This window comes from Palaemon carinicauda, chromosome 12 (assembly GCF_036898095.1).
Source record: "Palaemon carinicauda isolate YSFRI2023 chromosome 12, ASM3689809v2, whole genome shotgun sequence".
Classification (NCBI taxonomy): domain Eukaryota; kingdom Metazoa; phylum Arthropoda; class Malacostraca; order Decapoda; family Palaemonidae; genus Palaemon; species Palaemon carinicauda.
This window is the reverse complement of record NC_090736.1, coordinates 5297286-5314304: the sequence shown is the minus strand read 5'-3', so window position 1 is coordinate 5314304 and position 17019 is coordinate 5297286. Positions and strand designations below refer to the sequence as shown.

Sequence of the window (17019 nt, the reverse complement as noted above, 5' to 3'; positions counted from 1 at the left end):
TAAGCATTTAGGGAGGCTATTCCCAATACGAATAGGTCCAGGGTTTGTGGACAGTGACACTACGACAACTACACATCAATATCTTATAAGTCATGGAAGTGTTCTTGACTCTAAGTCTTTCCCCATCACAGAAACAACATATCAGTCTAACACTAGACAGCCAAGTGATAGTCCACTGCATAAACAGGGGAGGTTCCAAATCAAGTCACGTAAATCAGGTGATGGTAGCTATCTATTTAATGGCATCAGGGAACCTTTGCCACCTGTCAGCTGTTCACCTGGCAGGAGTATGAAAAGTGGTTGAGGATGATCTAACGAGGACACCTCCGTGGGAGTGTGAATGGTCCTTGGCCAAAAGTCATTTAATTGGACCTGCCAACAGGTTCCGGGTCTCGAAGTAGACCTATTTGCCATGGAATCCAACCACAAGCCACAATGTCACATGGCCCCCAACCTGGACCCTCTGGCCTATGTCACAAACGACATGTCCATAGATTGGAACAACTGATGGAGGATTTACCCGATTCCACCTTTAAACATGCTCATGAAAGTCCCGGACATGCTCAGGACTTTCAAAGGTCAGATTGCCCTCGTAGCCCTCAATTGGTCAATGCAACTAGTTCCCTATCTTGGTGGAACTAGGACTCTAACCTCGGCGGATTCCCGAACCAAGTTAACACGGATGGTACTATCTCAAAGTGTGTGTGCTTCCTCACGGATTCAGAGTGCCTTCACTTTATGGACTATCTGAGATTTACAGCACAAAAAGATGCTGAGATTGACCCTTTTAACACACTGTCACTAGTGTCAGGTATATGAGATTCTACCCTTCGGCAATATGATTCTGATGTAAGAAAGTTAACCAATTTCTGGAAGACTCAGAGGTTCGGACGCTGACTACGAATCTAGCAGTTACCTTTTTCAGAACTTTCTTGGAGGTCTAGCCAATAATACTATTACTATGATTAAATCTGCTTTAAGGAAAATATTTCAGATCTGGTTCAATTTTAATCTTACATTCATATTTTTCGTCTATTCCGTGAGCCTGTACTAAACTAACGCCAGTAACTCGGACCTCACGCAGTTTCATGGGTTTTAGACGATGTCCTTGATCTAGATTCTGACTCTTGATATTGACTCATGCACTTGTATAGCGCTTCTTAGGAAGACGTTATTTTTGAAAAGCTTAGCCTCAGGAGCCAGAATATCTGAACTCTCAGCATTATCTAGAGAACCAAATCATATTGATTTTCTTTCTTCTGGTGGAATTTTATTCTCTCTAGATAGAAAATTCTTAGAAAAGAATGAGGGTCCACAGAATAGATGGTCCCTGTGGAAGATTGTCCCACTTCCACAGGATCTATCTGTGCGCCCAGTTATCACTCTGGAAAACTATTTAAATAGACCTTCAGGACCTTTGTTTATTAGAAAGGATGGAGGAACCATTTCCCTGAAAGGAATCAGACAATAGATTCTTTATCTTATTAAAAGAACCAAGCCAGAATCTGTACCACATGCCCAAGATATCCGGGCTGTAGCAACACCAGTCAATTATTTTCGTCACATGAATTCTAAAGGATTAAAAAGATGTAGTGGTTCCTCCAGATTTAACACAACCATTATAACAGGGTCCTATCTTCATATATATTTTCCCTTTTAGTGCCTTGTCTCCTAATAAGGAGCAGGGCAGCACCTGCCTTCCCTTTTCCCCCTACCTTAACATTGGCCTTTATTTGAGGTGTAATTAAGATATTGGTATATTAAGGATTTTAGTAAAACTCTTAATTGAATTACTCTTTTAATTCAGTTCCTTAACATTTTGTGTTTTTCCAAGCTTATGGGACCAATTCTGTGACTATTTCACGGAGCGACATAGGTTGAACCCAGAAAAGGGATTTTGACGAAGGGAAATTCTATTTCTGGGCAAGGAGCCTGTGTCGCCCTGTGAACGCTCCTTCCGTTTTCCTCAACCTAGGCTGGCCCAAACTTGGGGTGCTATAGTAAAACCAATCTGTCGTGGCCGCTGAGACAATATCTGACCCACTGTATAGCATACTCGTGTCAAAATGATTCAGCCACTTTAAGGAAAAATGAACACAGTACTTAGACACGACTCATCCAAACACAGTGAAACTGATAAAGCGTAGCCGCTGTATGACAGATGTCCTTCCTTTTTGACTAATCTCGCAGGATTAACCAGAGGTGGCTACGATTAACCAGAAGTTAAATCCAGTCTCTCTCTCTCTCTCTCTCTCTCTTTCTCTCTCTCTCTCTCTCTCTCTCTCTCTCTCTCTCTCTCTCTCTCTCTCTCTCTCTCTCTCTCTCTCTCTCTCTCTCTCTCTCTCCTGTTAGTCTTGCCAGGCGTATATATTTCATAAGGTAAGGTCTCCATTTCTATAATGATAATTGGAACCAACATTTTTTTTTTTTTTTTTAAATTATAATCCCAGGTTTATTGCCACTTTTATCCTATTGTCGTAATAAGACTCTGGCTGATGGTGAGTTTGAAATCTGATTGACCAGTACATCTTGGAGGTCACAAGGGTAAATTTATCAAGCAAAGATCAGTGAGCCATATTTTAGCCTCAGAATGGTCGATCTTGGAGTATAAAGTGCTGTGTTTGAAACTGCATAAGCTATCAAACTTCAACGATTGGAAACTTAAACAACTCGTGGAAACAGTACACAGTGTGTGCAAGTATTTCACAATGAAGATGAAAAGCGGCCCCTTTACTGATGTAACCAAAGCATATATTCGCACGTCTGAAGATACGAATTTTAATTAAATAATAATAATTCGTCGAATAATCATGCAAGAAGAATGTGGAAACCCTAATTTTCAAGAACAAACAAAGCATCGTCTTCGTACAATGACTGCTTCAGAAGACTTCAACAAATATGGTTCAAGAGGAACAGTGTTAAACTTTATATATATATATATATATATATATATATATATATATATATATATATATATATATATATATATATATATATATATATATATATATATATATATATATATATATAGTGTGTATGTGTGTTACAATAAATAAGTTATTATTGTAAAGAAGATGTTATTTAGGTGGTCTTGTGCCAGCAAGTACAGTTGTAAAGAAAGCCTGAGGAAAAATAGGATACTGTTAATCTCTTAATCTGGCTTTATTGTTGTTTTCAAAGGTTTTCGACTTGTCTCTTAAGAGAGCCTCCTTCAAGGAAAAATGAACTAAGTGTTTACGCTCGGATACTAAAAGTTCAGGCAAAGAGCTCTTCTCAGCGGCCACCACCGAATGGTTTGACTATAGTAGGAATGATGGGAGAAGGATAGGTGGTGGTGGTGGGGGGGGGGGAGTAGCTGTAGTGGTGGGTGGGTGAGGGAGGAGACAGTAGCTGCAGTGAACGACACCTCGTAGTAACGGGATTTTGAGGAGGGAGAAGTCTAATTGGAAAGGGACCTCTGGTAGTGGTACCACTCGCCCAAGTTTTAATACCAACACCCTTTAGGGTTGCTTCTTGGAGCGGGGCTCGCTACAACCCTTACTGGGCAGCTATCAAAGGTTATACTGGGAACGTATCAAGGGATCTGTGGGCACAATCCTAAAGATACTGTACCATGAAGGTGGTCTGTCTCTTCCAGACGCCTGCCTTCAACACTTAGGCAACTGAATGGCTCTTGAAGAATAAAGTGGTCCCAATCCCTCCGACTTCATGAGCTCTAGAGGGACTGAGGACTATTACATCCCTTTGCTCCATATACTGAAGACTTCATGAAGCCAAAAGGAGATGGTATTTTAGGAGAATTTCTTCTTATGTCTTCCCATACTTATGAAGAGATTCATTAAGTGGGGTCTACCTCATGTTGTATGCTTTATGGAGTGCCTCACCGTTTTCACTGGTGACAGAAGTAGGTCGGCAGGATTATCAGTTGCCTCCTTCAGCAATGAAACTGAAAAGTCAAACCTAGAGTCACTGATCAATGTGTCCAGGGTCTTTGCCACAAATTTGAATGAACGAGAGACCTGCCTCCACAGCTGGGAATGGGACTAAGTACGATAGACCGAGTAGCTTTCCCACTTGTTTGGTCGAAGGCCTGCAAGAAAATTATTCTAAGAGTCGCCTTCTAAGGCTCGCCTCAATAGTTTGTATGGCGCTTTCAAATGATCGAAGGATTTCAGTTACATTCCAAGCTGAGGGTTAATTTCCTGTGGGGGCAGTGATTGTTCAAAAATTCTGAGTCACAGCCAATAATCTCCACAAGGAGTGAGACCTACTCCTTTTAATCTGAAAACATGGCTCAAGGATGAGCCATAGCCTTTAACCGCCAACATCAAGAGTTTCTCACCCCGTAGGTGCATAATAAAATCCACAAATAGTGGAACAGAGGCATTGAGTAAAGAAGTATTTGTCCTACAACATCAATCATATGAGTGCCCATTCTGCTTGGTAGACTGCTGTCAAAGACTTTCAGAGGTATTCTGAGATGCTTTGTAGTTGGATGCTAAAGGCCTCCCTCTTTGAGATGTTGGATAACTTCCAACCATGAAGTGACAGCTAATTCACTGTGTTGTGCTACCTCTTCATGTGCGGTCGGCACAGGAGGTCGTACAAGTTGGGAGCTCTCAGAACTTCCTTTACGAGACTGAGAAAGTCCCCAGATTCTAACTAAACTCTAGAAAAGGTCCTTGTGGAGTAGGAGTTGGGACTGACTCTGCCAGTAAAACCCAGTCTTCGAGATATAGCAGAAGTCTTATTCCCAAGACAGTAGCCCTGGCCAATACCCATATGAACACTTGAACACCTACAGGGATGTAGATACATGCAGTCAAGAGAGCAGAAAACTGGAATCTTCTTGTTCCCTGTACAAACTGAAGGTATTTTTTTGAGTTTGGTGGACTGGAATTTGTCAATATGATATCGCTAGAAGGACTGTGAAGAGGTTTCCATCTTTAACTTCCTTCTCAGAAATATCGCATGACGTTCAGATGGGAAAGGTCGACAACTGGTCTCCAACCTCCTGACAGTTTCTGTACTACAAACAATTTGCTGTAAAATCTTAGAGTAGTCATCGTTCTCCTCCATCACTCTCTTGTTTAACATCATTTTGACATCATCCCGAAGGAGTCGGTCTTGGACGGAGCTGATCAAATAAAACAAACAGCCCATCAGGCTAGTGTAATGAGGGTGAGAGATTGCGTAGTATCTGACAAAAAGGGCCTTCACCATCCAAGGTTTTGCCTTGTGGACTTGTCAACTCATTCACTGACTCGACAGGCATCCCCACAGGTGATAAAACAGGGGGACTGCCAGCTCTAATGTGATCCTCTTCTGCCTCGCCCTCATCTGTTGTGAATTTGTCTGCGGTGAAAGGGCTAACCCTGCTCATTTGATTTCCTGCATGGGAGAGGGTCATTATTATGGTCTCACTCTCATCGGCAGTTTTCTTAAAGGCAAGTTTTTGCGTTTAGCAGGCATTGAAGGAGGTTGCTTAAAGACAGGAGCTCTCTTTAAGAAAGCTCGACTTATCTTCTCCCAATTATCGCTACTACCTCCACATCTCAGGTGGAAAGGTGACACTGTGTTAATGGGGTACAGTATTCCTCAGTCCTTCGTGGCCACATATCCGACGAAATTCTTAATCAGCACATCCGTTTCAGAACCCAGAGGCTCCACTGGTAGGCACACTGGTGTGCTAAAAACTCTTTAACACGTTCACTCCTGAAATGACGAGCTCCTCTTACTGTTTGCGTATCTTACGATCTGCAAAATTCTCAGATACTGCAAAATATGTTAGCGTTCTGGAACAGTGGTCGATCCGAGAAGCCTGCAAAGATGCCACTGCCGCTGCCTCATGTTAATGGCCTTCAAGGCCGAAAAAACAGATGGTTGCTGCGACTGCCTCTGCTGACGTCCCTAACCTTCGCACATATCCTAGCCAACAACCTTGGCTCATAGGCTTGCGCGCGCACCTAAAATCAGGTAAAACTCATGTGAAAAGAAGGGATAGGCCCCAACAAATCCATTCATTCAAAAGAGAACTTTGAGAGGCATGTCCTCAAGATGCCTTCTCTTCCTAGCTCTTGCTGTCACTTGTGGAGGTGTCTGCTCTAGCGGGGAAGGTGAAATTGATCGATCTAAAAGTGAGTGTGTTCGTGAAAGACTTGTTTTTTTGGCGAAGTGTTTCAATTCCTCACACTTCTGTGCCCTCAAACACCTTGGTTTACAGGCCCTGAGGTGGAGCTCTTCCACATGTTGAAGAATTATTATTGAGACTCATGGCACAGTCACTCGTAGGACTACAGGGGCACTTTTTGTTGATGTGTCAACGGTTAGGGCTCATCCAAATAATTTGAGAACTGAATTTAGGCTGGAGCAAGCCCAACAGCCAGGACTTCTACAACTGAAGAATGTAGCAGCTCCTCTAAGGTAGGCCTCTCTGCTTCTCTTGGGGAAGCAGGGAGGTTTAACACCTTGGGAACTTGCTCTACGAGCGTAAAGTCATTTGTCTACTTCAGCTAGTCCATAGAATTAAGCGACGACTGGCTGGAGTAGAGTCTTGGTTGTCAGGATCTTGCCGACTTACCAACCTCATAGAAGAACCTGTGAGAGAAGCACTGTGCTTGGATCTTTTCCTCCTACTCAAAAACCTCACACACTTGGAACCACTGCCTACATACATAACAATGAGAGTCCGAAATGCAGCAGTGCCCTTTACACAATGGACATAAAGGATGACTATCAACCTCAATCTTACTCATAAAAGTTGAGAGCATCAATCAGACAGCCCTAGACATGTTTCACACACATACTGCAGAGGGAAAAAGAAATATTTTTACTAGTGAAAAACTTCAGGCTTATTGGCGAGTGGTAAGAACACGTCCATGCAGCTCGATGGCCAAAATCAAAATCTTTGTGCGCTGCCAGAACCTCAAAACTTCTTCATTGCCCATTTCCAGCTTTTGCTAGAATCTCATCCCTACTAAAGCATGAGGGTTTGTATTTGTGTAGGAAAAACTAGATGGTAATGCCAATAATTTACTTAGCACTTCATGACATGGAGAACATTAAATGGCAATCTTTATTAATCATACTCAATAATAATGTTCATCACATCAACTTTGTAAAAAACACTTAACTAGGTCTAGAACTCATGAAAATAGCATTCACAAAAGGACCTAAGTTATTTCATGGACTAATTTGCAGTTAGTACTATACATACAATGTGATACATACCAATAACTTACGAGTTGAAGCTGATCAGCTGATTTGACTGGGAAAAAAATATAGCCACTGCAATATTCAAAGGAAATTTTATAATTCAAAACAACACTTAAATCTTCCAAAGCCCCTAATGAAAATGCTGAAGTTGGGACCTGATCATTACAAATGAGCCTTCTATTCATATCCAAAATGTATCTGGTTTTACTAATTTATGCTGTCAGTCAAACCAGACATTTCCCCAATCCAAATTGCGCACTCCGTATGTCCAATGCAACCTAACTTAATAATCTTGACTTGCAAAACCATGCTGGTCACACATTCCTTGCGTAATCCCTCAATGACTCCTAATCCCATTTGTAATGTTGTATCTACTTCTAAGAGGTGTATCCATGCCTTTGCACTTTTAAATTAACATTTCTGGAAAGGTATCAGTCATGAAAGTTAAAAAATGCAATATAACGGTTGCTCTGGCCTGATTGGTAACGTGTCTGCCTGGTGTTTGCCAGTCGGGGGTTCGAGTCCCGCTCAGACTCTTTAGTGCCATTAGTGTCTGCAACCCTACCATCCTTGTGAGATAAGTTTTGGGGGAGCCTATAGGTCCATCTGCTGAGTCATCAGCAGCCATTGCCTGGCCCTAGCTTGGGTGGAGAGGAGGCTTGGGCGCAAATCATATAATATATGGTCAGTCTCTAGGGTGTCCTGATTGCTAGGGCAATGTCACTGTCCCTTGCCTCTGCCATTCATGAGTGTCCTTTAAACCTTTAAATACAAAATCCCAGACATCAGATCTCGCTTTCTTAGTATTCAGAAGAAGCACATTCATCTAAGAAAAATATAGATATTTATTGAATCTATCTTAGTACGATACACTGTACTAGGCTTATTGATACCAAAGTATCAATACTTCTGACCTTCAAATAAGAACCGAAGGAATAAGAACAGAAGGCCCTACACAATACTCTAATGGTAAATCTTTATAATCTTCACTAAAGGTTACTTGACACTTGACATTCAATAATTTAGAAATTTAATAATATGCTGCACATTTTAAAACCTACAAAGATATAAAATCATCCAAATAAACTCGGGACATCTTAGCAGTCGCCTTGCTTTTCTATAGTTGTTAAACAGATGAGAGCCTCCACCAAATACAAAAGACTATATATATGGTTTTCTAAGGACTCATACAAGATTCCATCAAACATTTTTTCCGCTGATTCCTATCTGTCCCTGAACTTCCAATATAATGGCATATTTATGATTTGGGATCCCGAATTACTAATTGATACATCGTTGATAAAAAGAAAATCAACCAGCTCATACGCTGCATCTTAATATATCTAGTAGTTACTCAATCACATTCTATGAACTGTTTGCGTCAAACAAAACTTTAATCAGTATTCTACATACATTCAAGTCATATCTGTCATCACCATGTACTGTATAATGAATTGCCTAAACACAACATACATGTGGTGAATACTCATGAGAACCTTTGTCTTTTAGCCTAACCTAGAAAGATGTACCACTTTGCTTTGAAATGAAATATCTGCAAGCTACAGACAAAACCACATAACACAAAGTATTCAAGAGCTAGAAATATTGTACAGAACACATTTTCTGCCCTCAACCACTAACAAAGATTAACCCCATTCCTTAGCCTTCCATGATCTAGCTAAAGCACAATTAGCTCCAAAAATAAATTGTCTAAATTTACTCCCGTTCCATACTTGACTACCCTCTGAACAGACCGAAAAATTATTCATATCTACAGACAACTCCCTCTATCATCATCTCAGTGTCATTGCTCTGAAAGTTGACTCATTACACATAGCCATAACACAGTGCAAAGTAATACCTCTTATTACGAAACAAAATCTGCCACAAGGCCAGCACCATTCTCGGTGATCTCGTGCATGCTCAGGGCGAAGACGAGGCAGCAGTAGGGACATCGCAGCAGGCACCCACAGAGTTCAAGGCTTCATGTGGTAGTTTAAGAAATTGTAGAGAGACTGGCATTCCTTAAGTGATGAGGCATGGGGAGGGTGCCAGTCTGGACAAGAAAGTGGCAGAAGTCCATTATCAAAAATTTGACGAATTAACTCTACAGGAAGGCTAACAGTCCCCAGCAAGTCTTCAACTGCCACAAAACTTTTCAGGAAAAAATCCCTCGTTAGACCTACACCAAGGCGGAAGAGAAGAAGCTGCCCGGGCTGCACAAGCCCATGAAGGACAGGCTTACCCTTGCTCTTTGTGCCAACACCAGAGGGGATTATAAAATCAAGCCCGTACTGGTGCATCATTCTGAAAATGCTTGAGCTATCAAATCTCAAAAAGCGCTAATGGAGATATTCTGGTGATGTGGAGGGCTAATGCAAAAGCCAGGGTAAAGAGACTTTTTCGAGAGGGTAAACCTCTTTCGGTCCAACTAGCTTTATTTGGAAGAGAACCAACTACAGTACCGACATATCTACTGTGATGGGCAATGACCCTGCTCCCCTTCCTGGCTTCGAAGAATATATCCTCCTAGAATATTCATTCATCAAGGTTCTCTACCTTCCATCTAACACCACTCCTCTCCTCAGCCCAAGAAGCTCTGGAGAGGTTTCCAAATCATCGACAGCATAAACCTCGCCCTTCATTCTAGTCTGGCCTTAGTAGGCAGCCAATGTGGTTCAATTAGTATAGGAATAATTCTTTCTTGGGGCGAGAAGCCTTGTACTAGAGTTGAACTTTGGGTAAACTATAATAGTTAAAAGTAGTTAATCTTAGTAATAGCACAGTTAACCAAGTTTCTTTACGGAATATGCATCCAGATACTTCTTTACAAAAGCAACGTGTCTAAGCTGATATCCAGCGATTCTTTTATTATTTACTTGAGCACCAAGAGACAAATTAGACAAGTGATACACACAGGATACGAAGTCAACTAAGCTAGACATTGAGACCAGGTTGTTATTAATATGTGGAGGTCACCCAAGCTTCTAAAGTTATTTTCTTTGCAACCATCAAAAACTAAAACTTTATTCTAATTTAGTTGTTAAGTCATCCACTCCCTAACACTAGCAATTGGTTTAAAATTCCAGCAGTATCATCAATGCCCTTCAAGAAGTAAAATTGCGCATCATCTGCAAATAGTTTAAACTTCACTGTCTCTGAAGTACTTTTGATATAGATTGTTGGGAGCTTATGAAAACAATTGGTACCAATAGCCCGCCCCTCTTGAACAATAGGGGTACCAGTTTTTAGCAATCCTTGCGCCACAGCATGCTTGGTACCAATAGCCCGCCCCTCTTGAACAATAGGGGTACCAGTTTTTATCAATCCTTGCGCCACAGCATGCTTGTATGGATCTGGCAAGTGGTAAATGACTTGATGACTACTACAGTGATATTTTTACTTTCAAATGGGCAACAACAGTTTTAGTGAACGGGGAGTTATATAATTCTGAAGTACTCTACTGTATATGAAATTAGTTTCTCATATAGCAGTGACAATAACCAAACATCATCATCAATGAAAAGGAAATACTGTGCCATCAATGTACCAAATCAAAATGTAACCTTTCGAGCAATAGGGGTCAAAGTATTCCACATTTGTAGATTAATGGTCTATCCACCAAAGGAAAACACGGCACTGTACTCGATGTTTCGGTATGCGATCTCAAAGTCGTGCTTTTTGCTTTGGTATGCGATCTCACCTGATAGTAGCGATCTTACTTCACTTTACGGCGAAGCAAGAACCAATAGATTTTCTTAAAATAAATACCAGAATAACCATCCAAGAAATAATAATCAATCATTGACATCAGCGTGCGCGGCTCAACATTACCACTTGCCAGTACATATGGAGCTTGATGTTTATACTTCTTTGCGAGCGCTCAGCGAAGCAAGAACCATTAAATTTTCTATTCTTTTACAAATTAAAAATATTGAGATCGCATACTAAAGCAAAAGAACACTTTAAGAGATCATGCCATAAATGAGATCGAACACCAAATCAGTGTCCTGTACTCTTCTTTGAAAAGCCCCAATTACTGTAGATTATTAAATTATCTACAGTAATAGAATCTATTATTTCATACTATATCAAATTATTTCATGGTTATACCCCTGTTAAAGCTATATACTGCATCATTTGTCCCAATGCAATATACTCCTATCGAGAAACCCAGATCTCCTTGGAAGGAAGTTTCTCGTAAGTATACCCAAGAAAAATACAAATTAGGCTACTTAAAATTCAGTATATTCTATATAATCATGTCTAGGCTTTCTTCAGAAAAATCTAGTAGTGCAAGTAAAGTGGGCTTCATATCTCTGTACCTTATTTAAGTTACCAAAGTAAAAGCATCTGGTTTTAATTTCACAATCTATCCACATTACTATTACCCATAATTGTATGATTATAATCCTAATGCTGTACATACTGTAAGAGCAACATTCCTTCAATATGCTGGTCACTAACTTACTGTTCTAATGCTAATACTTTGAGTTTCTCTGTAAGAATTGTACAGAACACTTTAAAACTATTACCAATACAGTAGATAGATTATGGAATGCATCCGTTTGCTATGGCTGGCCAGAATGGAGCTGGCTTTCAAGAAATTTCAGTTTGTAACAATCACAAATCAGTCAATAAGCAGCTCTTCTAGGAGAAGGACACTCCAAAATCAAACCATTGTTCTTTAGTCATGGGTAGTGCCATAGTCTCTGTACCATGGTCTTCCATCGTCTTGGGTTAGAGTCCGCTTGCTTGAAGGTACGCTCTAGCACAATATTCTATCCTATTTCTCTTCCTCTTGTTTAGTTAAAGTTTTTATTGGAGATATTTATTTTAGGGCAACTTAAAGTATTTAATTTTTCCTTGTTTCCTTTCCTCACTGGGCTATTTTCCCTATTGGAGCCCCTGGGTATAAACTTTTCCAACTAGGGTTGTGGCTTAACAAGTAGTAGTAATAATAATAACTTATAATTTATCATCATCATTATTACTTGCTAAGCTACAACCCTAATTGGAAAAGCAGGATACTATATGCCCAGGAGCTCCAATAGGGAAAATAGCCCAGTGAGGAAAGGAAACAAGGGAAAATAAAATATTTTAAGAATAGTAACAATATTCAAATAAACATTTCCTTTATAAACTATAAATAACTAACAAAATAAGAGGAAGAGAAATAAGAAGTGTGCAGGATCATAATCATACATGGTATGGTTTAAATGGCCAAAACTATCTGCTTTAGCAAATATAATTTAATATTCCCCATCCTTTATATACTGTACTACTTTTCGGAGCCTTTGTATATCAACGGCCATTAAAAATAGACATCAACTAATCTAAACTTTCCCCTCTAACCTAACCTACAAGCCGTTTCCTTACCTACTTACCTAACGGGGCCCCCTGCAACCCCACTTACACTTCCGTATTCTAAGTTAGACATAATAATACATACAGGTGGCCGTTATCATACATACACCCCATCATTTCTATCCAGTATTTATCAAGAAAACTCTCCATAATCCTGCAGACATTTAAATTAATATGAAACTATCTAAAAAATATACATTATTAATTTAGCCACAAATATATGAAAATCTAAGAAAATCTGATATATGAATGTTTTTCTTAAATCTATGAATACAATAGAAGTTTCTAGTAAACAAACAGCAATGTATAAACTTATTATATACAGGATATCACCCTGACATGTTAAATTTGTCCATCTAAAACTTGTGGCTGCCTTGTAACAATGTATATATCACTCAAGGCTATAAAAAAACTATCAACAAGAAATAAAATATTAATGGAATAAAATTTAAGGTAATTTTAAATAGGCAGTTTGAGGATATGGTATCCATATTAATTCAGCAATAGAACATTACACAAATACCTCCATACAATTCTTTTAGAAATACTATAATACAACTCAAGGCAATTAATGTATGAAAAGGAACAAAAAATTCTGATAATCAATTAAGTAGGAAATACTTAATGATACTTTATAAATGATGAAAAATATGCAGCTTAACATAGGCTATACTAAAGAAATTAGTAAATATTATTTTGACAGTTAAAGTAGCTGTATATGAGTATGTGCATTCATAATTGTATATAAAAATTACAGATTATATAAAAGGTATTTAAATTTTAATTCCCAATCCTTATAGTAATAAAGATACATACAAAATAAATATGCATAAACATATAGTGTATATATACCTGTATGTGTATATATATATATATATATATATATATATATATATATATATATATATATATATATATATATATATATATATATATATATCTATTATATATATATATATATATATATATATCTATTATATATATATATATATATATATATATATATATCTATTATATTATATATATATATATATATATATATATATATATATATATATATATATATATATATAGTAGTGTATATATATAAATATTATATATCTATGTATACATGAATGTTTTGTTTATACACTAAACAAACAATATATCTATATATATACAATATATATATATATATATATATATATATATATATATATATATGCGTGTGTGTGTGCGTATAATCATCACCTAGGTGGGTTTATGTTTTCAAGCCCCACAAAAAAATATGACATTATTATGCATGCAAACATCATCCGTTTCCAATGGTCCCGTGTGCGTGCATACCTTAAACCCCAAACACACTGGAGGCCAAATTCTTTTTTAATACCCAACTTTCAATATTCAAGATATTGCAAGGGAAAACCAGCCCTGCGTGTCCGTGACCGAGAAACTATAGTAGCATGTGGGCGGTGACCATTGTTCCCCAATCGCCACGTTCCCCGCTGCAGCAGCAGCAGCAGCAGTAGCAGTAGCGGACCCAAGTTGCCTTAAACGACGGGACGGTCAGTCCCAACAAAGAAGGTGCCAGTCCCATCCCTTGCAACTCGTGTCAAACACCTCCGAGCGAGGGCAGAAAGACGCAATAAGCAAGAAAAATGATTGATAGCAATGTTTTAGGTGGGAATTCTTCCCATTTGGAGAGGAGCGAGGGACGTGTGCGCTTCGGAAGGGGGGGGGCAGCACACATTAACAGGCCCACGCTCACGTCCCCTAAAAACAGTCCCCAAACTCTCTTCACTCACCTCTAAATCCTCGTAGGTTTTGAAGGCGAGGAAGGCAAAGCCTTCGATCACGTCCTCCTCGAAGAGTGGGTCCTTGGGCCGACTCTTCTTCCGAGGGCGTGGCGGCTTGGTTCGGACCAGAGGAAGGGACTCTTCGCAGCTATCCTCCTCGGACCCCTTCAGAGCACTTTCCGAGATCTCGGCCTTCATTTTCAGAGCTCTTTCGCGGCGTCTGCGGTTGCTACTCTTGCTCGCCTTCTCCTCCATTATTTAAGAATACACGGCACACTTATTCCCACTACTCTCCACCACATCAGGACCACAAAACATAACCTCCACGCACGAAAGAACTCACTGATCTACACTGAATCAAGCATCAATACAAGCAATCCGTACAACACTACAACACAAGCAAGACCTTCAAATGGCGGCGAGAGACAACACTGAGCCGCCGACCTGCCAACAGCCTTTACCGTCTCTCTCTCTCTCTCTCTCTATCTCTCCGCCTAACAAACTAGTTCCCGCGCACACCCACCACGCAACTACTCTTTCCTTTATCCTAACTTTAATCGGACATAATAACATATGACATCAGACATAACTTATTAAGCAGCCTATCGCATTATTTACTGCTGGCGACTCAAACCTGTGTGGAATTGTTCGCTCTCATTAATATTGATGAATCTCCGTCAATTTCAGCTTTAATAAATGACCATCATTTGCGTTTTGCAATCTTCGAATAAATTGGGGAAAAATAAAGACATTAAAACATGACATGTCAACTTAACCAGGAGATAAACAAGATAAGCTATCAGCTGTGCCGATTTGCAAACACGATAAAGGAGATTGGTTGAAGCTTATTTTGAAGGATATTTTGAAATTTTCCTGTATGGAATTTTATTGCACTAGATTTATTTCCTATTTTTAGCAGTATATAAATACGGGTGACATAACTTAGTTTTATATCGTTACACGAACAATGTAATCGTGCAAGAGATACTTATGTTTATTTGATCAAAATCATTTAAAATCCCTTTGGCTGAACCAACAAAATTTACTTTTAAATGTTCTAGCCAAGTTGACCTTTGTACCTGTGTGACCTTTTTTATTCCTCTGGTTGTCTTGGAATTTACAACTGCAATTTTGAGAAGCAGTTTGCTAATGGAATTCACATCTCGCGTGGAAAAAAAAAAAACGTATCTAAAGTTCGTATAAATTTATATTTGCATTTAAAAGGTTAAAATATATATTAATATTTAAACAGTCCGCTGGTATTGTAAGGTTGTAGCTTACCTTATAATAATAATAATAATAATAATAATAATAATAATCTTATTGTTCAAGGTATAATTTAATGAAAATATGCATTAAAACACCCAATATCAATATTAGACAATATTAAGATGCTCACTAATATTCTACTTTAATATATTAAAGGAACTGACTTTAATATTGTCAAGCTAAAATACAATTTGTAGTACTAATATTAATTTTTGTGTTGCGTCTCTTTTCTCTAAATCATGATGTGTACTTTGAATTTACTATACTTCCGGGAAAACCATTTTTTTTTAATAAAAGATCTCAATTCTATTGTTGTTTATTTAGATATAAAATATCTAAATTATATTATTACGCACACCACTAGAACTAAAAAAAAGGGGGGGGGGGGTCTGCATAATGAGTCTGTAAATAAACATTACTATAGGCCTACATAACAAACTTTACTTACTGTTTCACTAACTCAAACATAAATAACGTATTCCGTAACTAATTAAAACAAAAATAAAAGTTAAGATAAAAGAAAATGGTTATTTTACCGAAGGAACCGAGAAGTAAACTACATCCATGTTCGGCGAGCACCTGCCATTGATAAACTTTGATCAAATCTCTTGACAACACCTTACTGTACAGCCACGTGTCGCGTGCAAGAAGGGCACAAAGGCAAGGTCCACACAAACCGCGCTCGCTATAATAAGGTTACCTTTCATCACTCGGTGGTGTACATTATGAATGGAGATATAGCAGCTGTTCTTAGTGATTAATGTTGTAAGATATATTTATGATTTTATGGTAGTTTCATGACTTTTTTTATCAATATTTGTTCATCTGATGTATTAGATTTATTTCGTGAATATGTGTATAGTAACTACATAAATCATACCTATATATATATATATATATATATATATATATATATATATATATATATATATATATATATATATATATATATATACACATATTATATATATTATGTATACATATATATAAATAAATAAAGATAAAAAATAGTAAACTATACATATATATATATATATATATATATATATATATATATATATATATATATATATATATATATATATATATATATATATATATATATATATATATATATATATATATATATATATATAATATATAATATATATATATATATATATATATATATATATATATATATATATATATATATATATATATATAACGATATATATATATATATATATATATATATATATATATAACGAGAGAGAGAGAGAGAGAGAGAGAGAGAGAGAGAGAGAGAGAGAGAGAGAGAGAGAGAGAGAGAGAGAGAGAGAGAGAGAGAGAGAGAGCGTGCATTTAGCATTTAAGCTTTAAAAGTCTTAAATGTACCAATTTAAACTAATGT

General features: G+C 37.9%; 1 protein-coding gene across 1 annotated transcript in view; it reads right to left on the bottom strand.

Moving 5' to 3' along the window:
* The window catches only part of LOC137651181 (autism susceptibility gene 2 protein-like), a 164743-nt gene extending 149914 nt beyond the window's left edge, over window positions 1-14829 (bottom strand). Inside the window, exon 1 of the mRNA XM_068384332.1 lies at window positions 14367-14829. Within this exon, the coding sequence (XP_068240433.1) occupies window positions 14367-14612 (246 nt within the window). The 5' untranslated portion in view covers window positions 14613-14829. The remainder of the gene's footprint in view (window positions 1-14366) is intronic.
* Between the last annotated feature and the right edge of the window lie 2190 nt (window positions 14830-17019).